At 40.4% G+C, this 25,487-nt stretch overlaps 1 protein-coding gene across 5 annotated transcripts in view; it reads left to right on the top strand.

Moving 5' to 3' along the window:
- The window catches only part of LOC126108581 (sorting nexin-13-like), a 417,686-nt gene that overhangs the window by 132,124 nt on the left and 260,075 nt on the right, over positions 1-25,487 (top strand). For all 5 annotated transcript variants that reach the window (XM_049913874.1, XM_049913875.1, XM_049913873.1 and 2 more), the window contains exon 7: positions 8,161-8,336. In XM_049913874.1, the coding sequence (XP_049769831.1) occupies positions 8,161-8,336 (176 nt within the window). The remainder of the gene's footprint in view (positions 1-8,160; positions 8,337-25,487) is intronic.

Here is a 25,487-nt window from a genome sequence, read left to right as displayed (position 1 = left end):
GGAGAAGGAAAGACAAAAGGATATGGGTTTTAAGGGAGAGGGTAAGGAGTCATTCCAATCCCGGGAGCGGAAAGACTTACCTTAGGGGGAAAAAAGGACAGGTATACACTCGCACACACACACATATCCATCCATACATACAAGACACAAGCTGCTTGTGTCTTGTATGTATGGATGGATATGTGTGTGTGTGCGAGTGTATACCTGTCCTTTTTTCCCCCTAAGGTAAGTCTTTCCGCTCCCGGGATTGGAATGACTCCTTACCCTCTCCCTTAAAACCCATATCCTTTTGTCTTTCCTTCTCCTTCCCTCTTTCCTGACGAGGCAACCTTTGGTTGCGAAAGCTAGAGTTTTGTGTGTATGTTTGTGTTTATTTGTGTGTCTATCGACCTGCCAGCGCTTTTGTTGGGTAAGTCTCATCATCTTTCTTTTTATATATATATATATATATATATATATATATATATATATATATATATATATATATATATATATATATATATATATATATACACACCTACAACACTAGAGGATAAAATGGCCCTTATTATCCATTGTTAAAGCTGTCAGTGGCTCAGAGACGAGTTCAGTATGCAGCAATAAAAAATTTTGATCATTTGCCCAACAGCATAAAATGTCTGACAGGTTGCAAAGCTAGTTTTAAATCTAATTTAAAATCATTTCTCATGGAAAGCTCATATCTCACTGATAGCCAGCAAAGAAAAGTAGTTGCATGAGTGGGGATAAAATATAATGTATCAACTAATGTCAACACTAATGATGTACATGTATCACTGATAGCTCTAGCTGGGTAATGGATCCACTTTCTTCAGTGTGGATGCACACAACGTCTGATCTCCTGTGGGAATCTCAGAGTAGCGAATGTGAACGAGGACTGCGGATGGTTGGCACTTGGTGGGATCGGCCGTTTGAATCCCGGTCCGGCACACATTTTCACTCACCACTGTTGATTCCGCTTAATGTCCTGAGAGGCTGACAGCAGTGCTCACCCTTTAATTTACATATCACTGACTTAAGCTTGAAGTATTGTCCTCATTAGTGGAAATGTGTTTGAAGTGAAAACTTTGATTGAATCCCCATCTAATTGAGCACAAAGTTCACATGAGGCGTAACTTAACTAGAAAGACAGTGCTACTTAAGCACATTACATTTTGCAATGTTATGATGAGTTTCCTTCAGATGTAACCTACAGCTTACACGTTTAACAATCGTACGTACGACATGTCAGTATAACATTAAATGATTATTTTTTTATTTCTGTCCAAATTTTTTGTGATACAAAGTGAAATAACTTCTAAATTATAGAATTAAAATGGCCCATTACTAAACTAAAGAAATAACAAAATTTATATTTTCATTATTACCACTCAGTTTAGTAGATAACACACTTTTATTAAAACCTGAAAAATAAGACAAAGGTATTTCTTTCTAGTTTCACTACAAGCCTTGAGAGTTCTCAGGAACCTCTGTAAACAGAAATGGCCTTTTTATCCTGATTTATCGTTGGACTAAGATCCGAAAATTTCTTTGTTACTAAGGAATATCTACATTCTACTTGTTCGGGGGGGAAAAACAATCAGATTCCATTATTGATAGATGTAGATTTATTTCAAATACCTTAGCAAGATACAAATTAAAGGCAAATAGTGTCAAAGGGAAATCAGGGTAAGGGGCTACCAAATGATTTGCTGCTTGTGTGGAAAAAGTCCTCAAACTGGCCCTGAATAATCCACAGACTGTATTAATTCTGACGCTTCATTTTCTGTAAAAATGACATGCTGTGCCGCTTTTTTAAAATACTGCATTTCAGTCCCCCAAGTGGCGACTCATTTTTTCTGGCACCTAATGAAGCCTAATCTCTTAAACAGAAAAATTGTTCTCTAAGTGTCCTCGCAAACCTTCAAAGTTCAGTTGTGTGTGACAGAAGCTATGAAGTTTTCACGAAGTTGTAATTCATTGTATTGTTCATAACATCATAGTAACTGCTGTTCAGTAACACTCTCTGCATAATAATTGTTGTGTGCACTTTGCTCCTTCTTTTTTGTGGCAGTTAACTCGAATCCTACTTCTCTCTGTGTTGCCTGCCTCCTGCTGTATTTTACACACAATTGAATTACCCAAATTTAACTTGCTTTCACTTTGTCACCTCTGTCACTCTTCCTCCTCCTCCTCATCATCAATAATTTTAAAGATGGTAACAGTGAGTCGTCATACCTGGTGGCAAAGGTATCTTTCATGATCCCACCATACATCATATGTATTTGGATAAAACATTCGACAGTGAGAACAGAGAGAGGAGAAAAAGAGCAAATTAGTAAAGGCTATAAGAAGCCTGCACAAAGGGTCAAAAACTATAACAAATATAGGTGAAACAAGAACAGACTAAATTTTATTAAATGAGTATGGCAGTGGTGGCCAGTGTCAACCACTCTTACCAATATCTTCATGGATGTCATTATCCTAAATTGGAGGCAACATGTACAAAATATATTATAATATCAAAAGAAACCATGTTAAATTTTCTACTTTATGCAGATAATGTCTTGATACTGTGAGAAGAGGAAGAGACCTTACAATGTGCTCTTAAAAAGAGGAAAAAATAATGAATTAGCTTTGTAAACAATATGATGTTGAAATTTTCAAAACCAAGACTAAAGTGATGGTTTTCTGTACTAAAGATCTGGTCCAATCCAGAATGGTTATGAATAATGTGATTTTACAACATGTGTATCCTCCATTTATTTGGAATCTCAGATTGGTAGAGACAGTAATTTAAATGTAGATACAAAGTGGCACTATCCGTAATGTATTTAAAAATGAGATCAGACCTGAAACAAGAGTAACATTTTATAGAAACAAAGGCTCTTGCGGCATATCTTCATGGGAGTGAATTCTGAGTACATACAAGAAGAACATTAAGTGAAATACAAAAATTCATAAATGAAATTTCTTATAAGGCGAAAAGGCTTTTCAAAAACAAACCGTATAAAAAACAAAATAGTGCAACAACAACAAAAAGTGGGGCCAATGGAAAGCAGAATAACTAAATATTGCAACACCTGTATGATCACTTACCAATAATTGACAGTAAATGATCCCTCTGTTTAGTCATAGCTTATAAACTGGCATGTTGTAAGATCTTAGAAGATACGGGCAGAAAATTTGTGAAAGGCAGAACATGCTCAGCGCTAAACTGTGAAGTGTAGAAGAAGAGAAACAATAGCAATTCATAAGTTTTATCCACGACTGACAGTAGGGTGTCAACTGTCATAACTGATGCACACAGTTTTACACCATATAATTGTGTCAAGTGGTTTTTATTCAGTTGCTGATCCACCACAGACATGGGTGTACAGTTAACAGTCAAAATATTAGAAGACGAAATATTGCTGCCCACGATGCACATCAAAAAGTTGATGGGATGTCAGTGGCCCAGTTTTGAACCACTATTAAAATGTGTACCAGTGCAGTGTGACACACCTAGGTAGTAGCACTGCACAGATGATACTTGCACCGTAAAGGACTTGAGATTTTCCAATATGCCACAGCTCTTGATACAGTATTGAGCCAGCTAGAACAATCACGTGACAATTGACTCAGTATATGAGTATATGAGAGACTATGAACTAGCCTCAATCACAAGCTACAGCTCTGCTTAAAATTTGACGATTTTATGAAAGACAGGAGGGACCAGAATGAAATTGTGTTCGAACAAATTTGCAATAATTATTTTCATACAGTACCATATGTTTGGATATAAAAAAATTTAGTCGTTTTTGTGTGTGTCTCTCTCTGTGTGTGTGTGTGTGTGTGTGTGCGTGTGTGTGTGTGTGCGTGCGTGTGTGTGTGTGTGTGTGGGGGGGGGGGGGGATGAACAGTCGAGAGAGCAATGTTGGTCTTCAGACAGCAGAAAACACGATAAAATTCATGTCTGGTGTGATGGTATAGTGGTGGCAGTTGCCACTCACCATATAGCGGAGATGCTGAGTTGCTCTGCGGTCATGTGTGTGATAGTTGCGTTGCGTGAGTGCATGTGTGTGCACATGTACTATGCCTGACAAAGACCTTGCTGGCCAAAAGACCATTTTCTGACAGTCTTTTTGTTGTGCCTTTCTGTGACTTATCATCTCTGCAATATGATGAGTAGCAACTATTCTTTTCATAATATTGTTACATTCCAGCCTAGATTTTACACTGTTGTATGGTGATAAAAGATTATTTGGCTAGAAACTGAAATATTGTAGGAGCGAATCCCATCAGGGTCACTTTTTTCACTCTGCCTTTTAACCTAGCATTCCCTTTTCAATGATACGGAGATTCACCAGAAATGAAATGTCGTTAAGATTCCTTATTACACTGTAACTCCCCTTTCCCCAGTTGAATAACTGGTTAGGGACATGCAAGTCACATATGTGAGATCAATTGACGGCAATAGTTTCCGAGCAACAGCACAGAAAAAGCATTTGTACAAAACCCGAGGTTTCCAAGTATTTATGTGTAGAGTAAAACACTGTTGTGATGCAGCTTTACTTCATGTACTTATAAACCTTGTGCAGCTATGTAGCAGATTAACTCAACTATTTGGTATTCTGCTTTCCTTGAGTCACACATAGATACTAACATGATTCTCTGTGTAGTGGACAAAAGATATTATTTGTTTGGACACCCAGATTATACAGGAGACTGGTAAACAGATTTCCACAGGTGAGAAAGAGATTTAGCCCTTTTAGAGATCATAAGGAGATGGTCACAATCTTCTTGACTGGAATTTGGGAATTTCTTGCAGCTAAATACACAAGATTACAAAATGCTCTACACGTGTTTGAGGGACGCATTTCAAAATATGATCACAATTTCAGACTACCAGTTTCTGCAACTCTTATATTACCAGTTGTGATTTGCATCCTTAATCCACTTAAAGGGTAAGGAAATTTGCAAGCTTTCAGAGTCATTGTCTCCTCGTTCCGGCAGAAAGGTTGAAGGGGTAGGATGAGTTATGAAGGAAAAGGACTGGCAAGGTTTACAGAATGGGGAGAGCTTGGAAAAATCGCCTAGAATCCGAGGTTGGGGAAGGCTTCTCGGGTGGGAAGAGAAGGGAAGACTTGACTGATTGGGACTGCACCAGACAAGATTTGGATACTTTAGGACTTAGAGGTAGAAGATAGTGTCATAATCGAGACAGAGAGAGCTGACAAAACATCATACAGAAGTTAATAAGAGTGGAAAACTAAGTGGATTTCACATGGCAGACAGGAGAGGATGGTGGAAAGGGTTACTGAGAAGTAATGCTGAAACTGAAGAATTAATGTAAATTGAGGCCAGGTGGGTGGTGAGAGCCAAGGACATGTTGTAACCAGCTCCCACGTGCATAGTTCTGAAACACTGCGTCAGGAGGACAGAATCTAGTCGGTAGGTGTGGAGAACTGCCACTGAGGTCGTGACTGTCACGTTGTAGGCCATGTGCAACATGACACTGTGTGTTGCCAGTACACACCCTGTATCTATGCCCATTCATTATAATTGATAACTTGGTGGTAGTCGTGCAGAGCTATTTGAGGTACAGTGGGAGGAATTTCAGGCAGAATGCGCCTCGTTTCAGGACGTGATCTTAGGAAGTGGTATTAAAACGTGTCTCCGCTTCTTGCCACCCACCTAGACTTAACTTACATGAAGTTCTTCAATCTCAGCATTTTTTTCTCAGTAACTATTTCTGCTCTTTTCTGCCTTTTAGTTTTCTGTATCTTTTATTGTGTGACCTGTCTATTTTCCCTGCTCCTCACCTCCACCACATACAATGCACTTAGCTTTCAGCACTTACTGACTCTTGCACGATGTTTTGTTAATAATTTCTAAATTGCTTGTTACTCTATTTTCCACATCAAAGCTCTCAGGTTTACAAATCCTTCTAGTGCAGTCTCCAGTTAGTCTGTCTGTCTTCCCTTCTCATCCTATTCATTAAGTCTCCCCTGACCCACAGTTTTGGGCAACTTTTCCATAATTCTCCTCATTTTCTAAACCTCACTGGCTCTTTTCCTTCGTCTCCCTCCCTATAACTTCAATCCTTCTGCCACTGGCTCTGAAAGCTTACAAATTTCCTTGACCTTTGTATGTATGTTTTCTCCTGTTGCTGCTTGGTTGGTAGATTTTTCATCTGTCCAGTTAGATAATGGTATGTACTAAGTTTCACAAGATGAATCCTGTAACATGAGCTGAACACATACATCGTCTGTAATTTCGCATTTTTTCATCCGTACTATGACACGTATTGAATCTCTTACATAAGCATACACCCATGATTTGCGTAAAATATTTAGTTCGGGTGTAAACATATTAGTTACTTCACAATGTGATCCTGGAACACACAACATTTGCGCCTTTGCACAAATTTCATGGCACAAGTTGCTTGCATAATGTAAGTTATAAGAAAATTGTGATATTCACTTAATGTTCTTCCCTGTTATTTTATTCAAGGCCACCAAACAAAATACCAGTTAAGTCATCTGGCTGTAGATACTTGATGATAGATGTGCAAAGATGAAATGGGCGCTAGTTTGTGTGTGTGTGTGTGTGTGTGTGTGTGTGTGTGTGTGTGTGTGTGTGTGTGTGTGTGTGTGTGTGTTTATTCCTAACCCCACTCAGTGGGGTCTGGTATAATTGTTACAATGATTCTGTTTCTTAAGTCGGGTGGCTCAGTGGGTTGTGGAGACACACACACACACAAGGTCCGTTATGAATCACCAAATGTAAATGTCGTGTTGAGTCAGCTCGTGTGTGAATATGGAGATAATGTAAAACAAGCTCTGTTATTCGGCCCCTTGCGGCAAATCCAGCATTAAGGTACAACGTCGTTTAACCGATCGCACACTGAGTTCTGCCAATGAGGAGGCGCACCATCCTGCTGCCAAATAAAGTTCTGTGGTTCAGCTTCTTCCAGTTGAGGAAAAGAGCCTATATTCTAGAGCATCAGGATAAGAAACACCAGTTGCTTCACTGAAAAAGAAAGGCTCCTCATAAACTTTCTGCCAGGATATGGCATGGAAAAATTCAGCTTAGTCTCTTTCCAACTTTACAGTCTCGTGGGGATTAGTTCACCCCACAGATGCGCACATTACTTGTGTTCACGTTTCCACTTAGTGAAATGTCGATTAATCACCGAATACGACACGATCCAGAAAATCTTCATCGCCATGCAGCAATGTTTCGGTTGCAAAGTTGGCACATAAACCGTACTCTGTAGGCTTTGGAGGTTGTAACAACTGCAAACGATAAGGACATAGTTGTAGGCGTGTCCTTAAGTCTCCACACAGGTGTCACTGGAACTGCTAATTCACGACTAGCCTTCCGAACTGATTTCTTGAGGGTACGCGTGAAAGGCTCTCACTTGTTCAACATGTTGTTCAGTCTCTCTTGGCTCGTTCCTCTCTCTCCCCCCTTTGCGTACGGGTACACAAACAAAACTGCTTGAGTTGCTCTTTCGTGTGGTGTATTATTTATAATTGTAAATTGAATGTAATGAATGCTACAAAGTCTTAAAACCTGTATATTCATTTTGAAACATCCTGTATTTCAGCAGTAAGACCCCTCACAGAGAGACTACCTACAGGCGTCACGATCTTGCAAGATCAGTGAAATCTCGAGAATTGGAGTATATTGTGACTGTGATCATGTATTTATGTATTGGATGCTGTTTATATGTAAGACATGCATCATAGAAGATTCTGCAATTTGTTTTACTATTAAACTCTGTAGTACATTAATAGCACTGAGACGTAGCACTGAGGTATTACTGACAGAAGTCACTAAACTGTGAGGTGATAGAAAGGTTGAAAATATCCCAACTTTTCTCGAGTTGCGGCATAAACTGCTCGAGCAGTTAGTTGGGGTCGAGTATAATGCTGTTAGGTAGTAACACTGGCAGACTGTATTGCAAAAATAATTTGCTTTATAAATTTCTTAGTGCTATGGAGTTTGAAAGTCAGTCTTCCGTTAAATCTAGTGAAATTATTTTCCAGAGTTTGAGAAGTGTATTTATTTTGGCAGGAAAGAAATTCAATATTTCCTGTACATTTTGAGTTTAAGCCTGCGACACGTGGTGAGATTTTGGCAGCTGTACCGAGCTGTTTTCTGCTGTTCGCACAGAGTTCTTGCGCGACCTGTCGGAGGTGGTGATGTTCCTGCTGCTGCCGCCCGAGGACTTTCAGTGCAAGGCGCTGCGCTTCCTACTGCGCGAGCTGCTCGTCTCCTCCGTCCTGCTGCCGCTGTTTGCGCTGTTCTCCGACCCGGACTACATAAACCAGATCATCGTCTGGCTCGTGGTGAGTGGGCAGCATCTGCTGCACTCGCTTGCAGTCGTCAGCTGCAGCTGCTTTCCACAGATTGAGACAGATTCACTGTTGCGAAACTCCTCTCGCCTTTTCCTCATACAATATCCTACGAACAGTGGACGGGCGGCAACGGGCGTATGTGGTCTGTTCGAGAAATTATGGAACAGTTGTAATTTCGTGCCAATGGTGTGTTGGAGCAAAATGCAGTTGGCACCCCTGCACACGCCTGTGCATAATGTGTAATGGACGTAAGTTTCATTGTTGTATGTCTCATAGTTATTTTTCAGTGCTTTATCGAGTAGAATGTTGTGTTGCACAGTTTGCAAATTTCGAGATGGCAGAGAGAGGGGAGGAGGGGGGGGGGGGGGGCAGTGCGTCTGCATTAAATTTTGGATGAAACTTGAGAAAACCTTTATAGGTACACACACCAAATGTTGCAGGAAGCCAATGGCGGTGATTGCTTAAACCGTGCTTGATGTTACAAATGGTTCACACGGTTTAAAATGGCCGAGCAGAAATTAAAGATGTCCCTCATTCAGGCTGCCCTGAACACTCGTGTCAGGAATGTCAGTGAAATAGTGCGTGCCAGTCAAAGACGGACTGTCAGAGAGATCGCAGAAGAATGTAACATATCTGTTGCATCATGAATCAAGATCAGAAAGACCTCCGCCTTGCAATTTGTGAAGAGCTTTCAGATCGCACAATTGAGAACAAGACGTTCATTAAGGTAATCATAACTGATGACTGATGAGACAAGGGTCTATGGTTATGATGTTGAAACCAAGGTTCAGTCTTCACAGGGGGGTCCAGAAAGGTTGTCCAGGATTAAGAAAGAGTGGGGGGGGGGGGGGCAGGTCGGGTCAGGTCAAATGTCAAAGCCACGCTGATAGTTTCCTTTGAATTTGAAGGATTAGTTCACCATCAGTTTGTGCCACCGGTACAAACTGTTAATCGATGGTACTATCAAAGTACTGCGACGCCTACGAGAAAATGTGAGAAGAAAACGGCCTAAAATGTGAAGAGACAATTAACGGCTCTTGCATCACAATAACGCATCCACACATTTGTCCCTGTCGGTGTGTGACTGTTGCACAGAAAATGAAATCACTGTGAAGCCTCGCCCTCCGTGAAGATATGGAACAATAGATGAATTAAAAGAAAATTCGCAGATGGCGCTTCGCACAATCCGGCAAGAGACATACCTAGACTGCTTCTGGAAGAGGAAATGGCATTGGGAGCGGTGTATCAATTGTGGATGAGTGTATTTCCAAGGAGACAATGCACGATAAGTAAAAGGTAAGTGTAAGAAAATGTTGTGGACAAAGCTCTGGAATTTTTTGAGCAGACCTCATATTCAGTACCCTTAGATTTCCAGAGAGCATTTGACCCAGTGCAATTCTGCTTTTAGTTTGATTTATTTACTAGTGAATTCGGCAGTGCATTGCATTTGATAAATATGTATGTGGATTGGATTGGATATCCATCCTGATCTCCGGCAACCCCCCCCCCCCCTTTCCTGTCTGCCTCTCCCCCTCTTCATCTCTCCTTCTCTCTGTCTATTTCTGGCTTACATTCCCCCCCCCCCCCTCCCCCCTATTCTCTCTCTAACCTTGAGTCTTGTTTATTGTTGCTGCCAATGAAACCTTGATTGGAAACTGAAGTTGGTTAAAATGAATGAATGAATGAATAAATCGATTGGGATATTTGGTATAAAGGGAATGGGAGACATCTCTCCATCTCCTGGGTCTGTGAGGGTGGTAGCTTCAATGACAGTATTTTGCATGGTTGTAATCTTAGAATGAGCAGGATTACAAAATTTTGGACTATTGAAATTCAGTAGTAGTATAGTAATCGGAAGTTGATAAGCTGTAAATACAACTTCGTTGTTTTCTCTTCAGACTGACTGCAAGAAAGAAAACAAAACATCATATACCTGTGAATGAAGTTTTTTGTTTAAAATTATACATAAGGAGAAAAAAATTCATGAGAGAAACAATTTGTCTAATGGTTTAAATGCTCTGGTACTGTAGTTAAAACTTAATGCAAGAAAGAAAATGAAACTGCACTTTTGTCGTTTCAACATTTTCTTCGTTGCAGTCTCGCTGTTTTGCAGCAGTTTCCCCCCTTCTGAGTCTTCCAATTAATTCTAATTTTTGTTTTAATGTCAACATGTTTCTTTTGCTTTTCCATCTTCTTTTTTACATATTTCTTTTAACTTACTCCAATGACATTTAACACACTGATTAACATCAGAAAACTGAGTTTGTTTTCGATTTACTTGGAACAGGCTGACCGATAATAATGAAGACAGTCTTCTGTCATCATGTGACTTGTTTAAAAGTGGAAATGCCACTTATTGTCATGCGACAGGTTGTTTATTGCTGTTTGCTAGAAAACAATATTGCACGAATTATTACTGTTATTATTATTTGCATGAACAACTGGGAGTACACTTTGTGTGTGTGTGTGTGTGTGTGTGTGTGTGTGAGAGAGAGAGAGAGAGAGAGAGAGAGAGAGAGAGAGAGAGAGAGAGAGAATTATGTAGTGTTCGCATATCTAAATGTTGTAACGAATTTTGGCAGGGGTGGAGACTGGGATTATGGCAAAAATACAACAAAAATAATCATTGATAGATTATTTGATTAAACAGAGAATTTGGAAAGTTTGTTGTTGTACTTGTGTTCCAATGACATCAGTAACGCATGGTCAGGATGGGTCTTTGTTACTGATCACTCTGGCCTCCACTGCTCAAACACAACTCTGAGACACATACATATGTTCACTGCTAGAACAGTTTCCAAACATTACGCTTTATTATTAGTTCTGCAGTAACGTATAAAGTTTAGTTCATTGCTTACACATACCTTAGTTTGGTGTAATCTGCTTCCTGCCACTGCTGCTGAAGTCGTCGCCCCGGTCCATTTCGTATGCAAACTGGATCTAGTTACATGAATTCCATTAAATAATCCAGGTACCAAGTCGTTTTATAGCGGTTTATTAATGACAAGTTGCACCACTCCTTCTTGGTGGGAGCCCACTCCACATAGCAGACTACATAGTCACAAAATCATTGTAGTACAACTATTATACATTGACATGCGCCACAGTTATCGCGTATGTGAACTGTCTCCAATTGAGCCTCCTTGAGCCTTCTGCTCCCTATATTTATATGTTCTTAACAATGAAGTTAACAAGCAAATGTATTAAATTAACAATTAAAACTTCAAAGTTTTTATGAATAACTATACACAAAACCTTTTGTATTTTGTGTCCAATCTGGCGTATACAATATAAAAGATTTTTACCTAAGATATATACCACATTATACAAAATAGTGAAAAACAACAATGCCACCCTAATTTTTCTTAATTATAGCTTTATTAGTGAATGCAAAATAATGCTAACATATATTGGAGGGTGTACCATACAAGCAAACAAATGAAATAATAAATTTCATGAAATTTAATGTATTATATGAAATCACTTATTTTGTGCAGTTCTGCTAGATACAATTGGAATTAAGAAACTTTCAGTAAATTGCCTCTTCGGATAGTATTTTATTAGGGTATAAAAAAAGGAATGTAAAACAAGGGGTTGTTTTATTTCAATGTTTATTAAGAGTATTGTGTAAAAGCTTGAAGTAAAGAACTTGTAGAGAGTTATGGTAACAGCATTAAACTACCAGTTGTCTTTATGTAGTACTATAGTTTACATTTTTGTCTTGGGCAAATTATTGGTAAGAACAGTATCTACCGTATGTTCCTTCGCCGTCGGCGTTGTCGTTGTTACCGTGAGACACCGTTATACCAAGAGGAAAGGCGCGTCGATCTTAGAGCATGAGATATGATGACCTTAAGCCATTGACAACGCACAACGGTCACGGTAGCACCTGATTCCAGAATAGCTGCAGTAGCTAAGATCTACGAACTATCCCCTGTTGACCAGGTCCCCAAAACTTAACTCGTAACGAGATCCCTTCAAAGCAAATTGTCATAACGATCGTCTATAAAGGCTTCGTACAACGAGAAGAAATGTTACAGTTGATGGAATAATAACAGATACGACCAAACTGTCTTGTCTCTTCTGCTTTATTTACATAACTTCGTTCACAGTTTCATTTCGCATTCACTACTCATTCACCGAAACCCTTTGATGAACAGTTTTGGTTGCTTAACACCAACAGTCAATGATAATGATACAGCTTTTCTCCTTTTTATAAATTGAAGCCCGCTCTCCGTGATATAATAAAAAAAAAAAAAACCGGTCTCAATACCGCGTCCCTCGTGAGATGCGAATAGACTTATCCCGGAATTGACCGCCCTGTAGGTGTACTCAATTTAATGACCACACTTCGCTGTCCGCTATTTCGCGTAACTGAATGTCCATTTGTTAGTCTGATTATACACTGTAGCTATTTAAAATTCGCCCCTATATTTTTCACAACGCATAATTAGCACTTCGTTACTTATTTGTTTTTTTTTCTAAGAGTAAACGGGAAAAAAAGACGCCGTATCATGGGCTTAGTCGATATAAAGCAAAACACCTTAATATGCCCAATTTCACCTCTTCTTATAGGATCGGCTACCAAGAAGGTATCTCATGGAAATCGTCAGTACATTCTTTAATTTTCTTTGTAAGTTAGTATAAGTACGTATTTATCCACTGGTGCTTTTATTTAGTCCACTGAGTGTAGTCTTGGTATCATTCAGTGTTTATTGAATCTATATTTTGCTCATTATTGATAATACTTCTTACCGCCACAAGAGGGTTACAATATTCGGAATCTGAGGGCTCAATAATACCCCATTCTAACATTTTATTGATTTCCTTTCTGACTACTTCTTTCTTTGTCCATGGGATAGAATAGGAAGTATGACAAAAGGGTTTATGTGCATACATCTTTATATGGAATTCAAAGTCTTTTATTATACCCGGACGTTTACTAAAAATCGACTGATATGCTTCCAACAAGTAGTACAGTTTGTCCCTTTGGATAACAGATAAATATTCTGATTCTAACACCTTTTCCTGCAATGACATTTTATCAATCATTTCTTCAGAACATTCAATAAGGCATATATCATACACATTTTCATCATCAATACTGACATATTTTACCATTAGATTCATACACAACTGATTTGGAATTACTCGGCCCTTTCTCAGGGTGGCTGTCAAAACATTACCATTGGAATTAAATATACATTCACCTTTCTCTAAATTAATGATTGCACCGGTCTCACATAAAAAATCCAAACCCCAGATACATGGTACTGTCATTTTAGGAACAACCAGGAATGTACTTTCTATTTGAGCCCCCCAGATTGTAACGTCGACATGTACCTGTTTCACAACTTTTTGCATTTTTGCGCTGAACGCGCCAGACACGGTACATCCTGTGATAGGAAAAGTGGGCATTTTTACCCCTCGGCTTATCTGTTTTAAACAGTCCAGCGTCATGACACTAATAGTTGCTCCAGTATCAATTAATATTTGAACATCAACATTATTTATACTTGTTGGAATTATTGCCTGTAAAATTTGTCCACATGTATTAGAAACTTCAGGTTTTTCTTCAATTAATTCATTCCTTATATCCTGATCATTATTGTACCTTAATACTCTCAGTTCAAATTGATGCCTGCCTTCCTTCTCCTTTCCAGTCATCCTAGGAAGGCATTTGGTGACTGGTATTAGTTTAATCTATCTCGTTGAGTCATCGGTGGGGGTTCATGAACTTCCACAATCCTTACAGTATAATCCGAGTTATGGTATTCACCCCGTCGCACATTGGAGGCTCCTTCGCCCATCAGCATAACTCCTTGTGCTGGATGAGGACTCAAGGCATTTGTTCCATCCTGCCGATGAACATTATGCTTCGAATTATCTTCCCAAGGTCGAATACAATTGGGATCATCACTTGGGTACCTGTTACTCTTATTAATATCACTACTATGCACATTCGCGTCACCATATCGAGGTTTACCTCTAGCACAGTAAGTATCTCCTCTATATTTATTATAATCATTGTTTTTATTGCAACCATAGGATGAAGATTGTCAACGCTCCTGTGATGCGGGTTTGATCTGGTTTTCGGTATTATTATTATCATACGTTAAATTATTATTATTCTTATAATTATTCGTATTACTATGAGTGTGAGTTGACATTTGATTACTACTCATTTGTCTTGCGTCTTCCATAATCATATCTATAGAGTCAATCACCGACAAGAACTGTTCTACATCGTGGTCAGGAACATTTATTAACTTTTCACGTATATTTATGGGCATCCTTCCCTTCAAAATTCTGATCACTTCCTTGTGAGAAATTGGATCACTCCAATAACCTGTCTTATTTATGTACTTTTCAAAATATTACCTTAAAGTACTCCTTTTACTGTTAAAATACTCAGGTTAGTAAACCTCTTTTCTTAATTTCTCTTGTTTACTCGACGACCAGTATTTAGCCAAAAAAAGTTGTTCAAACTCAGTGCAAGTATGGCAACTTTCACTTACTTCGGCGGCCCATAATGCGGCTTCTCCGGTAATTTTGGATACTATAAATTGAAGTTGGTTGTGTTCTGACCAGCTACATGGAAATATTCTTTTGAAATTATTGATAAAGATTTTCGGATGCAGGTTGTTCTTTTCAGTGAAGAATGTTGGGAATTATCTACTTTTAAAAATGCTGTTCTCCACCTTTAAAGAAGACAAATATCCTCGCTGACCAAAAGAATCATCATCTTTACCAACCGAATCATCAACTTCCCAACGCAAATTTTCACCACAATTGTACTTCGTATTTTCACATGTTCGGTTGTTTTTCGACCTATTCTCCGAACGTTCGTCCTCTGTCAACAAATTTTGTGATGACTTTCGTTCTAACTCCGCCAATTTATGATTGGTTTCCTTTTGCCATTTAGGTAACTCATCAACTATTTTCTCTTTTATTTTCTGAATTTCGCTAGTGAAGAGCTTAATTAATTCATCATTTCTACTTAGGTGCTCATTGATATTTTCATTTGGCTGGGATCCAATAGTAGTCTTAACCTTGTCTACAATTTCATTTCCTTTTATTTCTATCCATTCAGATTGATCTTCGTCAAGTCTTTTAGTTTGATCTACTAAATACTTGTCAATCCCCTTACGAGCATCGGACTCAAACTCTACTATTTGTTTCGAAAGCTCTTCTATCTGTGCGCTAGCATTGAAACAGCTGCTTTCACACTTAACCATCTTATTGGACAGGCCATCATAACTCTTCAAAACTACCTCATATTTCTTTTCTACGTCATGAAGTTTTCCCATTAAATTATTATATTGCCTTTCTAAGGTGTTAGGAAACTCTACATCTAGTTCTCCAAATTTCGCATTTGAGTCTCCCAGTCCGCCTTTAATTCTTTCTTAGTATTTTCCAGTTTATAATCAAAGGTGTTCAGTTTGCTTTCCAAAGAATCCATTTTAACTTCTAATGAACCAAATTTGGCCTCAAATTTTTCGTTTAACTTTTGATTGTCCTCTTTTAATTGGTTATTATCTTTTTCTAGTGAACCAAGTCTTCCATTCATTACACCCATTTGAGTATTTATTGATACCAGCATATCAAACATTTTTTGATTAATATTTCCATTTTGAGGATCAACTTGCTGATCTACTTCCGAAACCTCAAGATCTTTATGTTCTCCCACGCTGCTTACCTTACTTATCATTGTATTTGAATCTCCTAACGGCTCTAAATCAATAACTGTATTTTTATCTGTACATGTCTCCTGTCCCAGATCGAGCTCATGAGATACATCATCCATATCCTCTTCACTTTCCTCTCTCTCTCTACTCATTACTCTACTCAACTGCACATTATCATGTATTCTTTTCGTTCGTTTTGACATGATTATTCACTACCAAGACATACACTTATTTTCACTATGTATCTATATATATTTATCTACCGAAATCACAAGTCTCAACTTCTTTTTTTTTTTTATAATTATACAGTTATTTTAATCGTACCTGGTAGTATCGCTCACTTTTAGCGATTATTGAAGAATACCTCTTTCATTGGACAGACTCACTGGCTGCTACAATATTTTCCAACTCTAGGGTTCGTGAATCCGGATGACACTCGACTCGATGCAGCAATCCTCCTCGATCGAGCCGCACGTTGTGGCGCCACTTCTACCGTATCTTCCTTCGCCGTCGGCGTTGTCGTTGTTACCGTGAGACACCGTTATACCAAGAGGAAAGGCGCGTCAATCTTAGAGCATGAGATATGATGACCTTAAGACATTGACAACACACAACGGTCACGGTAGCACCTGATTCCAGAATAGCTGCAGTAGCTAAGATCTATGAACTATCCCCTGTTGACCAGGTCCCCAAAACTTGACTCGTAACGAGATCCCTTCAAAGCAAATTGTCATAACGATCGTCTATAAAGGCTTCGTACAACGAGAAGAAATGTTACGGTTGATGGAATAATAACAGATACGACCAAACTGTCTTGTCTCTTCTGCTTTATTTAACATAACTTCGTTCACAGTTTCATTTCGCATTCACCACTCATTCACCGAAACCCTTTGATGAACAGTTTTGGTTGCATAACACCAACAGTCAATGATAATGATACAGCTTTCCTCCTTTTTATAAATTGAAGCGCGCTGTCCGTGATATAATTAAAAAAAAAAAAAAAAAACGGTCTCAATACCGCGTCCCTCGTGAGATGCGAATAGACTTATCCCGGAATTGACCGCCCTGTAGATGTACTCAATTTAATGACCACACTTCGCTGTCCGCTATTTCGCGTAACTGAATGTCCATTTGTTAGTCTGATTATACACTGTAGCTATTTAAAATTCGCCCCTATATTTTTCACAACACACAATTAGCACTTCGTTACTTATTTGTTTTTTTTTTCTAAGAGTAAACGGAAAAAAAGACGCCGTATCATGGGCTTAGTCGACATAAAGCAAAACACCTTAATATGCCCAATTTCACCTCTTCTTATAGGATCGGTATAGTGCAGCAATTTGATGTGGCATACGTTCAGCCACTCATTGGAATGCGTCTTCATGGCACATTTGCCTGCTTGCTTGTCACATTTCCATCACACTGAGAATTCTGGTTGTTAGCATTCCCTATTAAAGGGTAGACAAAAATGGCTCTCTTGTAGCCGTGCTACCATGCTATCTGCTGGTTGGTGATGTTGAAGATATTATCAGTACATCTACACTACTGGCCATTAAAATTGCTACACCAAAAGGAGATGACGTGCTACAGACGCGAAATTTAACCGACAGGAAGAAGATGCTGTGATATGCTAATGATTAGCTTTTCAGACCATTCACACAAGGTTGGCGCCGGTGGCGACACTTACAATGTGCTGACACGAGGAAAGTTTCCAACTGCTTTCTCATACACAAACAGCAGTTGACCGGCGTTGCCTGGTGAAACGTAGTTGTGAAGCCTCGTGTAAGGTGGAGAAATGCGTATCATCACGTTTCCGATTTTGATAAAGGTCGGATTGTAGCCTATCACAATTGGAGTTTATTGTATCGCGACATTGCTGCTTCTGATGGTCGAGATCCGATGACTGTTAGCAGAATATGGAATTGGTGGGTTCAGGAGGGTAATACGGAAAGCTGTGCTGGATCCCAACAGCCTCGTATCACTGGCAGTTGAGATGACAGGCATCTTATCTGCATGGCTGTAACGGATCGTGCAGCCACGTCTCAATACTGGAGTCAACAGATGGGGATGTTTGCAAGACAACAACCATCTGCACGAACAGTTCGACGACGTTTGCAGCAGCACGGACTATCAGCTCGGAGACCGTGGCTGCGGTTGCCCTTGACGGTGCATCACAGACAGGAGCGCCTGCGATGGTGTACTCGACGACGAACCTGGGTGCACGAAAGGCAAAACGCCATTTTTTCGGATGAATCCAGGTTCTGTTTACGGCATCATGATGATTGCATCCATGTTTGGCAACATTGCGGTGAACGCACATTGGAAGTGTGTATTCGTCATCGCCTTACTGGCGTATCACCCGGCGTGATGGTATGGGGTGCCATTGGTTACACATCTTGGTCACCTCTTGTTTGCATTGACGGCACTTAAACAGTGGACGTTACATTTCAGATGTGTTTCGACCCGTGGCTCTACCCTTCATTCGATCCCTGTGAAACCCTACATTTCAGCAGGATAATGCAGGACCGCATGTTGCAGGTCCTGTACGGGCCTTTCTGGATACAGAAAATGTTCAACTGCTGCCCTGGCCAGCACATTCTCCACATATCTCACCAATTGAAAACGTCTGGTCAATGGTGGCCAAGCAACTGGATTGTCACAATACGCCAGTCGCTATTCTTGATGAACTGTAGTATTGTGTTGAAGCTGCATGGGCATCTGTACCTGTACACACGATCCGAGCTCTGTTTGACTCAATGTCCAGGTGTAACAAGGCCATTATTACGGCCGGAGGTGGTTGTTCTGGGTACTGATTTCTCAAGATCTATGCACCCAAACTGCGTGAAAATGTAATCACATGTCAGTTCTAGTATGATATATCTGTCCAATGAATAGCCGTTTATCATCTGCATTTCTTCTTGGTGTAGCAATTCTAATGGCCGGTAGTGTACTATCTATCAGGTGGCGTGTACCATTAGTAGATCAAAATCGACTTTGACTTCTTCTTTCCAGTTGTACTATTGTTATTACTCTCTCTCTCTCTCTCTCTCTCTCTCTCTCTCTCTCTCTCTCTCTCTCTCCCCCTCCCCCTCCCCCCCCCCCCCTACACACACACACACACACACACACACACACACACACACACACACACACACACACACACACCCTTTTGCAGTGTTTGTGGGGTAGGGTGGGTGGGGCTTTGAAGGGTTGTGAGTAGGATGTTCCCCATTTCTGGGCACAATAATAGTTAGTCGAAGACCTGGCAAAGATATGCCTCTGTTTTTCCATTCCAGAATGATATTTGGTTGTCTCACAGCCAGTTGTACGGACAATGGGAGGATTTCCCACAGGGGAAAATCTGTTTATGTACCAGGTTTAGAGAGTATGCCTCTCTGAAAGGCCTTAGAAAGACCTTTAGCATATTGGACAAGGGATTGCTCTTAACTGGTAATGAGCCATCCACATAGATCACTACAGTAAAATTAAAAGAAACTCAGTGTGGTACATGGAGGACTACTGACAGTTATTCTCCTGCCTATGGTTTTGTTACTCTGTGCTTTTGATATACTGAGTAAGGTGGCGTGCAGAATATAAGTGTACATGTAGATACAGGTATTTGCAATTGTGTGAGAGTATTTCTGTACGCTTTGGGAACCAAGTAAAGAAGTATTGGCACAACTTGTGGGTTTTAGCAGATAGAACTGCAGTAGTGTACAGTGCAGCCACCGGGACGTCAGTATCGTTGCTCCTTAAAAAACTGCTTTCGTTACTTGGTTTGTTTTATGCACTTTTGCCATGTTTGCTGATCCTACTTAATGGATTGTAACTGCTTTAGGGATCTCAATACGCACATTTATGTCTTTCATAAATGAAAATCTAACAATGGAAACGTGTGACTTCAAACATTCAGAACCACAAGAAAAATGTGCTTAGAATATAAATTGTCCACCCCAACAGAAAAATTGCTACCAAGTCTTTACTTTTCATCAGTGATGTAATCACCATCGTTATCAACAACCTTTTCCCATCTATTGTGCTGGGTCAATAAAATCAATTGGTTTTTGGGAAAAATATCTGGAGATTGCATTTTGGACTTAACCCACATTTTAAAATTTTTGCCACTTAGAAAATGTTGTAGGGATCAGAATGAATGGGAGACAAGCTGTGAATATCAGGTGAGTATGGCAGGTCAGATAATACCTCCCACCACAGTTTTTTAATTTTTTCCAGGGTTTGCCTTGTGCAGGGCGGTTTTGCAGATTAATGCCTTTTCTGTTGACAGTATCTGGATACTTTCCAATTGAAGATTGACTTACTTCATCGAGTTATTCACAGTAAGGGACAGCACTCACAGTTTGTGTTCAGGTTTCAGCACTTTGAAATGAGCAACTTTGTGAATACTCCTAACACTACTGATGACATGATGATTGTGTAACTTGTGGTTTTTCACAGTGTAATCTTACAGAATTGGTGATCCTTGTCAAGTAAAGGTTACACTGAGGTGATAAGTCACGTCACAGTGATATGCACATAGGCAGACAGCGATAGCATCGCGTAGACGAGGTAATAAAACAGCAGTGCATTGGCAGATCTGTCATTTGTACTCGGGTGACCCACAGGAAAAGGTTTCCGACGTGATTACAGCTACACGAGGGAATTAGCAGACTCTGAACACGGAATGGTAGTTAGACAGAATGTGTATTCCACTTTGGAAATTGGTAGGGAATTCAATATTCCGAGATCCGCAGTGTCACTGATGTGCCGAGAATATCAAATTTGGGACATAACCTCTCACCACGGACAACACTGTGGCCCTCTGTCTTCACATAATGACTGAGAGCAGCAGCAGTTATGTAGAGGTGTCAGTGCTAACAGAAAGGCAACAGTGCTTGAAATAACCCCAGAAACCAATGTAAGACGTACGATAAGAACATATCTGTTAGGGCGGTATGGTGACACCTGTCATTAATGGGCTGTAGCAATAGACGAATGGAAAAACTGGTAGAAGCCAACCTTGGGGAAGATCAGTTTGGATTCCGCAGAAATGTTGGAACATGTGAGGCAATACTGACCCTACGAGTTATCTTAGAAAATGGTTTAAGCAAAGGCAAACCTACATTTCTAGCATTTGTAGACTTAGAGAAAGCTTTTTGACATTGTTGAGTGGAATACTCTCTTTCAAATTCTGAAGGTGGAAGGGGTAAAACACAGAGAGCAAAAGGCTATTTACAATTTGTACAGAAACCAGATGGCAGTTATAAGAGTCAAGGGACATGAAAGGGAAGCAGTGGTTGGGAAGGGAGTGAGACAGGGTTGTAGCTTATCCCCGATGTTATTCAATCTGTATATTGAGCAATCAGTAAAGGAAAGAAAAGAAAAATTTGGAGTAGGTATTAAAATCCGTGGAGAAGAAATAAAAACTTTGAGGTTTGCCGATGACATTGTAATTCTGTCAGAGACAGCAAAGGACTTGGAAGAGCAGTTGAACGGAATGTACAGTGTCTTGAAAGGAGGATATAAGATGAACATCAACAAAAGCAAAACTAGGATAATGGGATGTAGTCGAATTAAGTCGGGTGATGCCGAGGGAATTAGATTAGGAAATGAGACACTTAAAGTAGTAAAGGAGGTTTGCTATTTGGGGAGCAAAATAACTGATGGTGGTCGAAGTAGAGAGGATATAAAATGTAGACTGGCAATGGCAAGGAAAGAGTTTTTGAATAAGAGAAATTTGTTAACATCGAGTATTGATTTAAGTGTCTCGAAGTCGTTTCTGAAAGTATTTGTATGGAGTGTAGCCATGTATGGAAGTGAATTGTGGACGATAAATAGTTTAGACAAGAAGTGAGCAGAAGCTTTCAAAATGTGCTGCTTCAGAAGATTGCTGAAGATTATACGGGTAGATCACATAACCAATGAGGAGGTATTGAAAAGAATTGGGGAGAAGAGGAGTTTGTGGCACAACTTGACTAGAAGAAGGGATCGGTTGGTAGGACATGTTCTGAGGCATCAAGGGATCACCAATTTAGTGTTGGAGGACAGTGTGGAGGGTAAAAATCGTAGAGGGAGACCAAGAGATGAATACACTAAGCAGATTCAGAAGGATGTAGGCTGCAGTAGGTACTGGGAGATGAAGAAGCTCGCACAGGATAGAGTAGCATGGAGAGCTGCATCAAACCAGTCTCTGGACTGAAGACCAGAACAACAACAACTGCAATTGACGATCGTTTAGAGTGCTTCTGCTAAGAGCATGACATTGCCTGCGGCACCTCTCCTGTGCTCGTGACTGTACCAGTTGGAACTTATATGATCAGAAAACTGTGGCACGGTCAGACGAGTCGCTATTTCTGTCGGTGAGAGCTGACGGTAGTGTTTGATTGTTACGCGTACCTCGTGAAGCCGTGGGCTGAAGTTGTCAACAAGGCACTGTGTGAGCTCCATAATGGTGTGGGCTATGTTTACACGGAGTTGACTGGGTCATCTGCATGTTTGGCTACTTGGACACCATTTGCAACCATTCCTCGGAAATCGTATTCCCAAACAGTGATGGAATTATTACGGATGCCAGTGTGCTGTGTCAGCAGGCCACAGTCGATTCGAAGAACATTCAGCACAACTTGAGCAAATGGTTTGGCCACCCAGATTACTGACATAAATCCCATTGAACATTTATGGGACATAATGGACAGGTCTGGCAGTGGCAACACATTCACAATTAGGGATGGCTGTAGAGGCTGTACGGTTCAGTATTTTTGTAGGAGGCTTCCGACAACTCTGAGTCCGTGGCACGTCGAGTTGCGGCACCGTGTTACGAAGTGTGCTCGACTTTCGTCACCTCAGTGTGTATTGCCTAAAGTAGCCCACATTGAGAGAATGGCAGGAGTTTGTTAGCGTGGTGTGTTTTTACTAATATTATATTGATATTTCGTGTCTTCGTGTTACCAAAGTTCCTGTCTCGGACTGTGACTAGGTGATCATTAAAATGTCTCTTGTGTTAAGACACACAGTTCCACATATGAATAACTCGTACTAGCCTTTTTGAGATGTGTGGTTTAAGTTCTGTGTACATTTTCAGGCAGTTTGTGAGCTTTTGAGGTAACACACTGTTCCTTGTAAGAGCTGGCTGAATATGTCTCATGGGCTGATTAAAAGCTTCACTCTATCAAAATACCTCTTTTGTGCTTATTGTATACCATATATCATCATCATCATAATCATGAGGTACAGTTTGCAGCCACTGCCTAGGCTGCCTTCACACATAGGCATCTACATTACCCTCTGTCCGCCCACTACCATCCTGTTCCTCCCAGTCTTATTCTGTCCAAATATTCTACCCCATTCATTTCAGCCGACTGTGTCTTTCCTTTTCTCCCCATCTTTTAGCCTCTGTCTCAATTCGTGCCTCTCCCTCAGAATCCTGTATCACTTGTGCCCTGCTCAGACCCTTGGCTCCTGTACAGGTGCATCCTTTACCACCTCTCTGATTTCTTCGTTTCTCATCTTGTGTGTCCTTATTAGACCCACTGTTGTTCTGTCAAATGCCATTGCGTAAATCTGCATCTTTGTTCAAAACCCTTTTTTCTATGAAACTTGGATCGTACGTAGTAAGAACTACTACACTGAAGTACAGAAGGCAAGTGAAAGAAATGTGCAGTGAGACAAACAGAAATGACACTTTTATTTGTGAACAGTAATTACACTGAAGCAACTGAAATTCATGATGTTCCCCTGGACATTACGAAAGGTATCGAGACCAAATGCACCTCTGAAACCACACACACGGGGAAGGAGTGCAGTGACACGTATCATTGACTGTCGTGAGTATGTTGAAAGATTTCAAATGGTGCCACAAGCGTATGGTCTGGGCCAGCGAGGAGTGGAATCGCGTGCTTTTTTTTCGGACGAGAGCAGATTCGGTCAGTGTGTGCTGGGTGTACCTTCAGACAGCGAGAGGTGGCAAAAACTAATACATACAGAAAAATTGTTGAACACAATCGTTTAGCTACCCAGTGCTACCCAGTGCCCAGTGCGAGCCTCGAAATCTTTGCACAAACAGTACACTGACTGATCATTATTATTGTGACACACTACTCCTCCCCCGCGTGTGTGTTTTCGGCGGTGCATTTGGCCCCGATGTTTTTACGGATGGCGGTGCACAGCTACATCGGTCATCTCGAGTGTAGGTGCTCTCGGAATGAGAGGACATTCTGCGAACGGTCTGGGCTGCCCGTTCCCCAATTTAAATCCCATTGAGCACGTGTGGGGTGTGTCCACACTTGTCAGTGACCGTCTGGAAGTTTTCAACTGTGCCGGTGGAGGAATGTAACGCCGTAGGACGAGACCTCCCAGTCGACCTTATGGCAGGTGTGAGAGCACGTTGCAGAGCTTGCATTGCTTGAGAAGGTTATGCACCCTATTAAAAATGCTACCTCACATTTTGTAATGTCAAGGGAACTGTGATTAATAACCAGTGTAGTTACCTTCTGTACTATAATGTAGCAGTTCCGTTTATGGTCAGTTTCATTAACCGATGTTATTTGGTAGTTTCATATCGTGAGGAAGTTGCTTTCATCCTTAAATATTGCACACCAGCCTACTATTCCCTCACTCCTATGTGGAACACCTTCATTCCGTATCGAGTTCCGTACTCTTGTCAGAAAAGGTTACGCTCACTCCCTTTCCCATTGACTTCCTCATCTGTTTCTCCATTTGTTTCCACTATGAAACTGAGAGACTTACAGCAGTTGACTTTTTCACCTGTCTCCCTGCCAGCAAAAGTTTTTGAGCATTGCACTCCATCTTCCTGCCCACATTCGTGAATATTTCACTCGGTAACCCGAGCACCTCTGCCTGTGTACGAAACTGCTGCTGAACTTCCTGTTTCTTATTCCCTCATCATACTAGGTAACCAGCAATGGCCATAAGCTTGTAATTATCCTGTCAGCTCTTACTGATTCTTTGGCCATTATATCATCTGTACCAACTGCAAAAAATGTGGAAATATATCCCCTTATCAGCCTCTTCTCTGCCTTACCCAATCTGTTGCCCCGTCTCCTACTTTGACTTAGTTTTAATTTCCGTGACAGTTTCTTTCGCACAGCCAGTTGTGCATCTTTAGTGTATTAGTTGAAAAAGAAAAACCTGATATCTTATCTTGGCGAGAGGAAACGTGCAAACTGACATCCTCTTTAGTCTCCTCACATTGTTGTTGGTGTCATCCTCCTCCGAAGACCGGTTTGGTGTAGCTACTCGCGTCGCTCTATCCTTTGCGAGTGTCTTCTATCTCCGTAACTACTGCAGCACACATCCTTCTGAACTTGCTTATTGTATTTGTCTCTTAGTCTCCCTCTACAATTTTCATCCCCTCATGCTCCCCTCTATTGGTAAATCATTCACACCTCAGTGTGTCCTATCAGCCAATCCCTGCTTTTAGTCAAGTCGTGCTGTAAAA

The sequence above is a fragment of the Schistocerca cancellata genome, chromosome 11 (genome assembly GCF_023864275.1).
Source record: "Schistocerca cancellata isolate TAMUIC-IGC-003103 chromosome 11, iqSchCanc2.1, whole genome shotgun sequence".
NCBI lineage: Eukaryota > Metazoa > Arthropoda > Insecta > Orthoptera > Acrididae > Schistocerca > Schistocerca cancellata.
The sequence above is the reverse complement of the archived record's forward strand: the minus strand, read 5'-3'. Positions and strand labels throughout refer to the sequence as shown.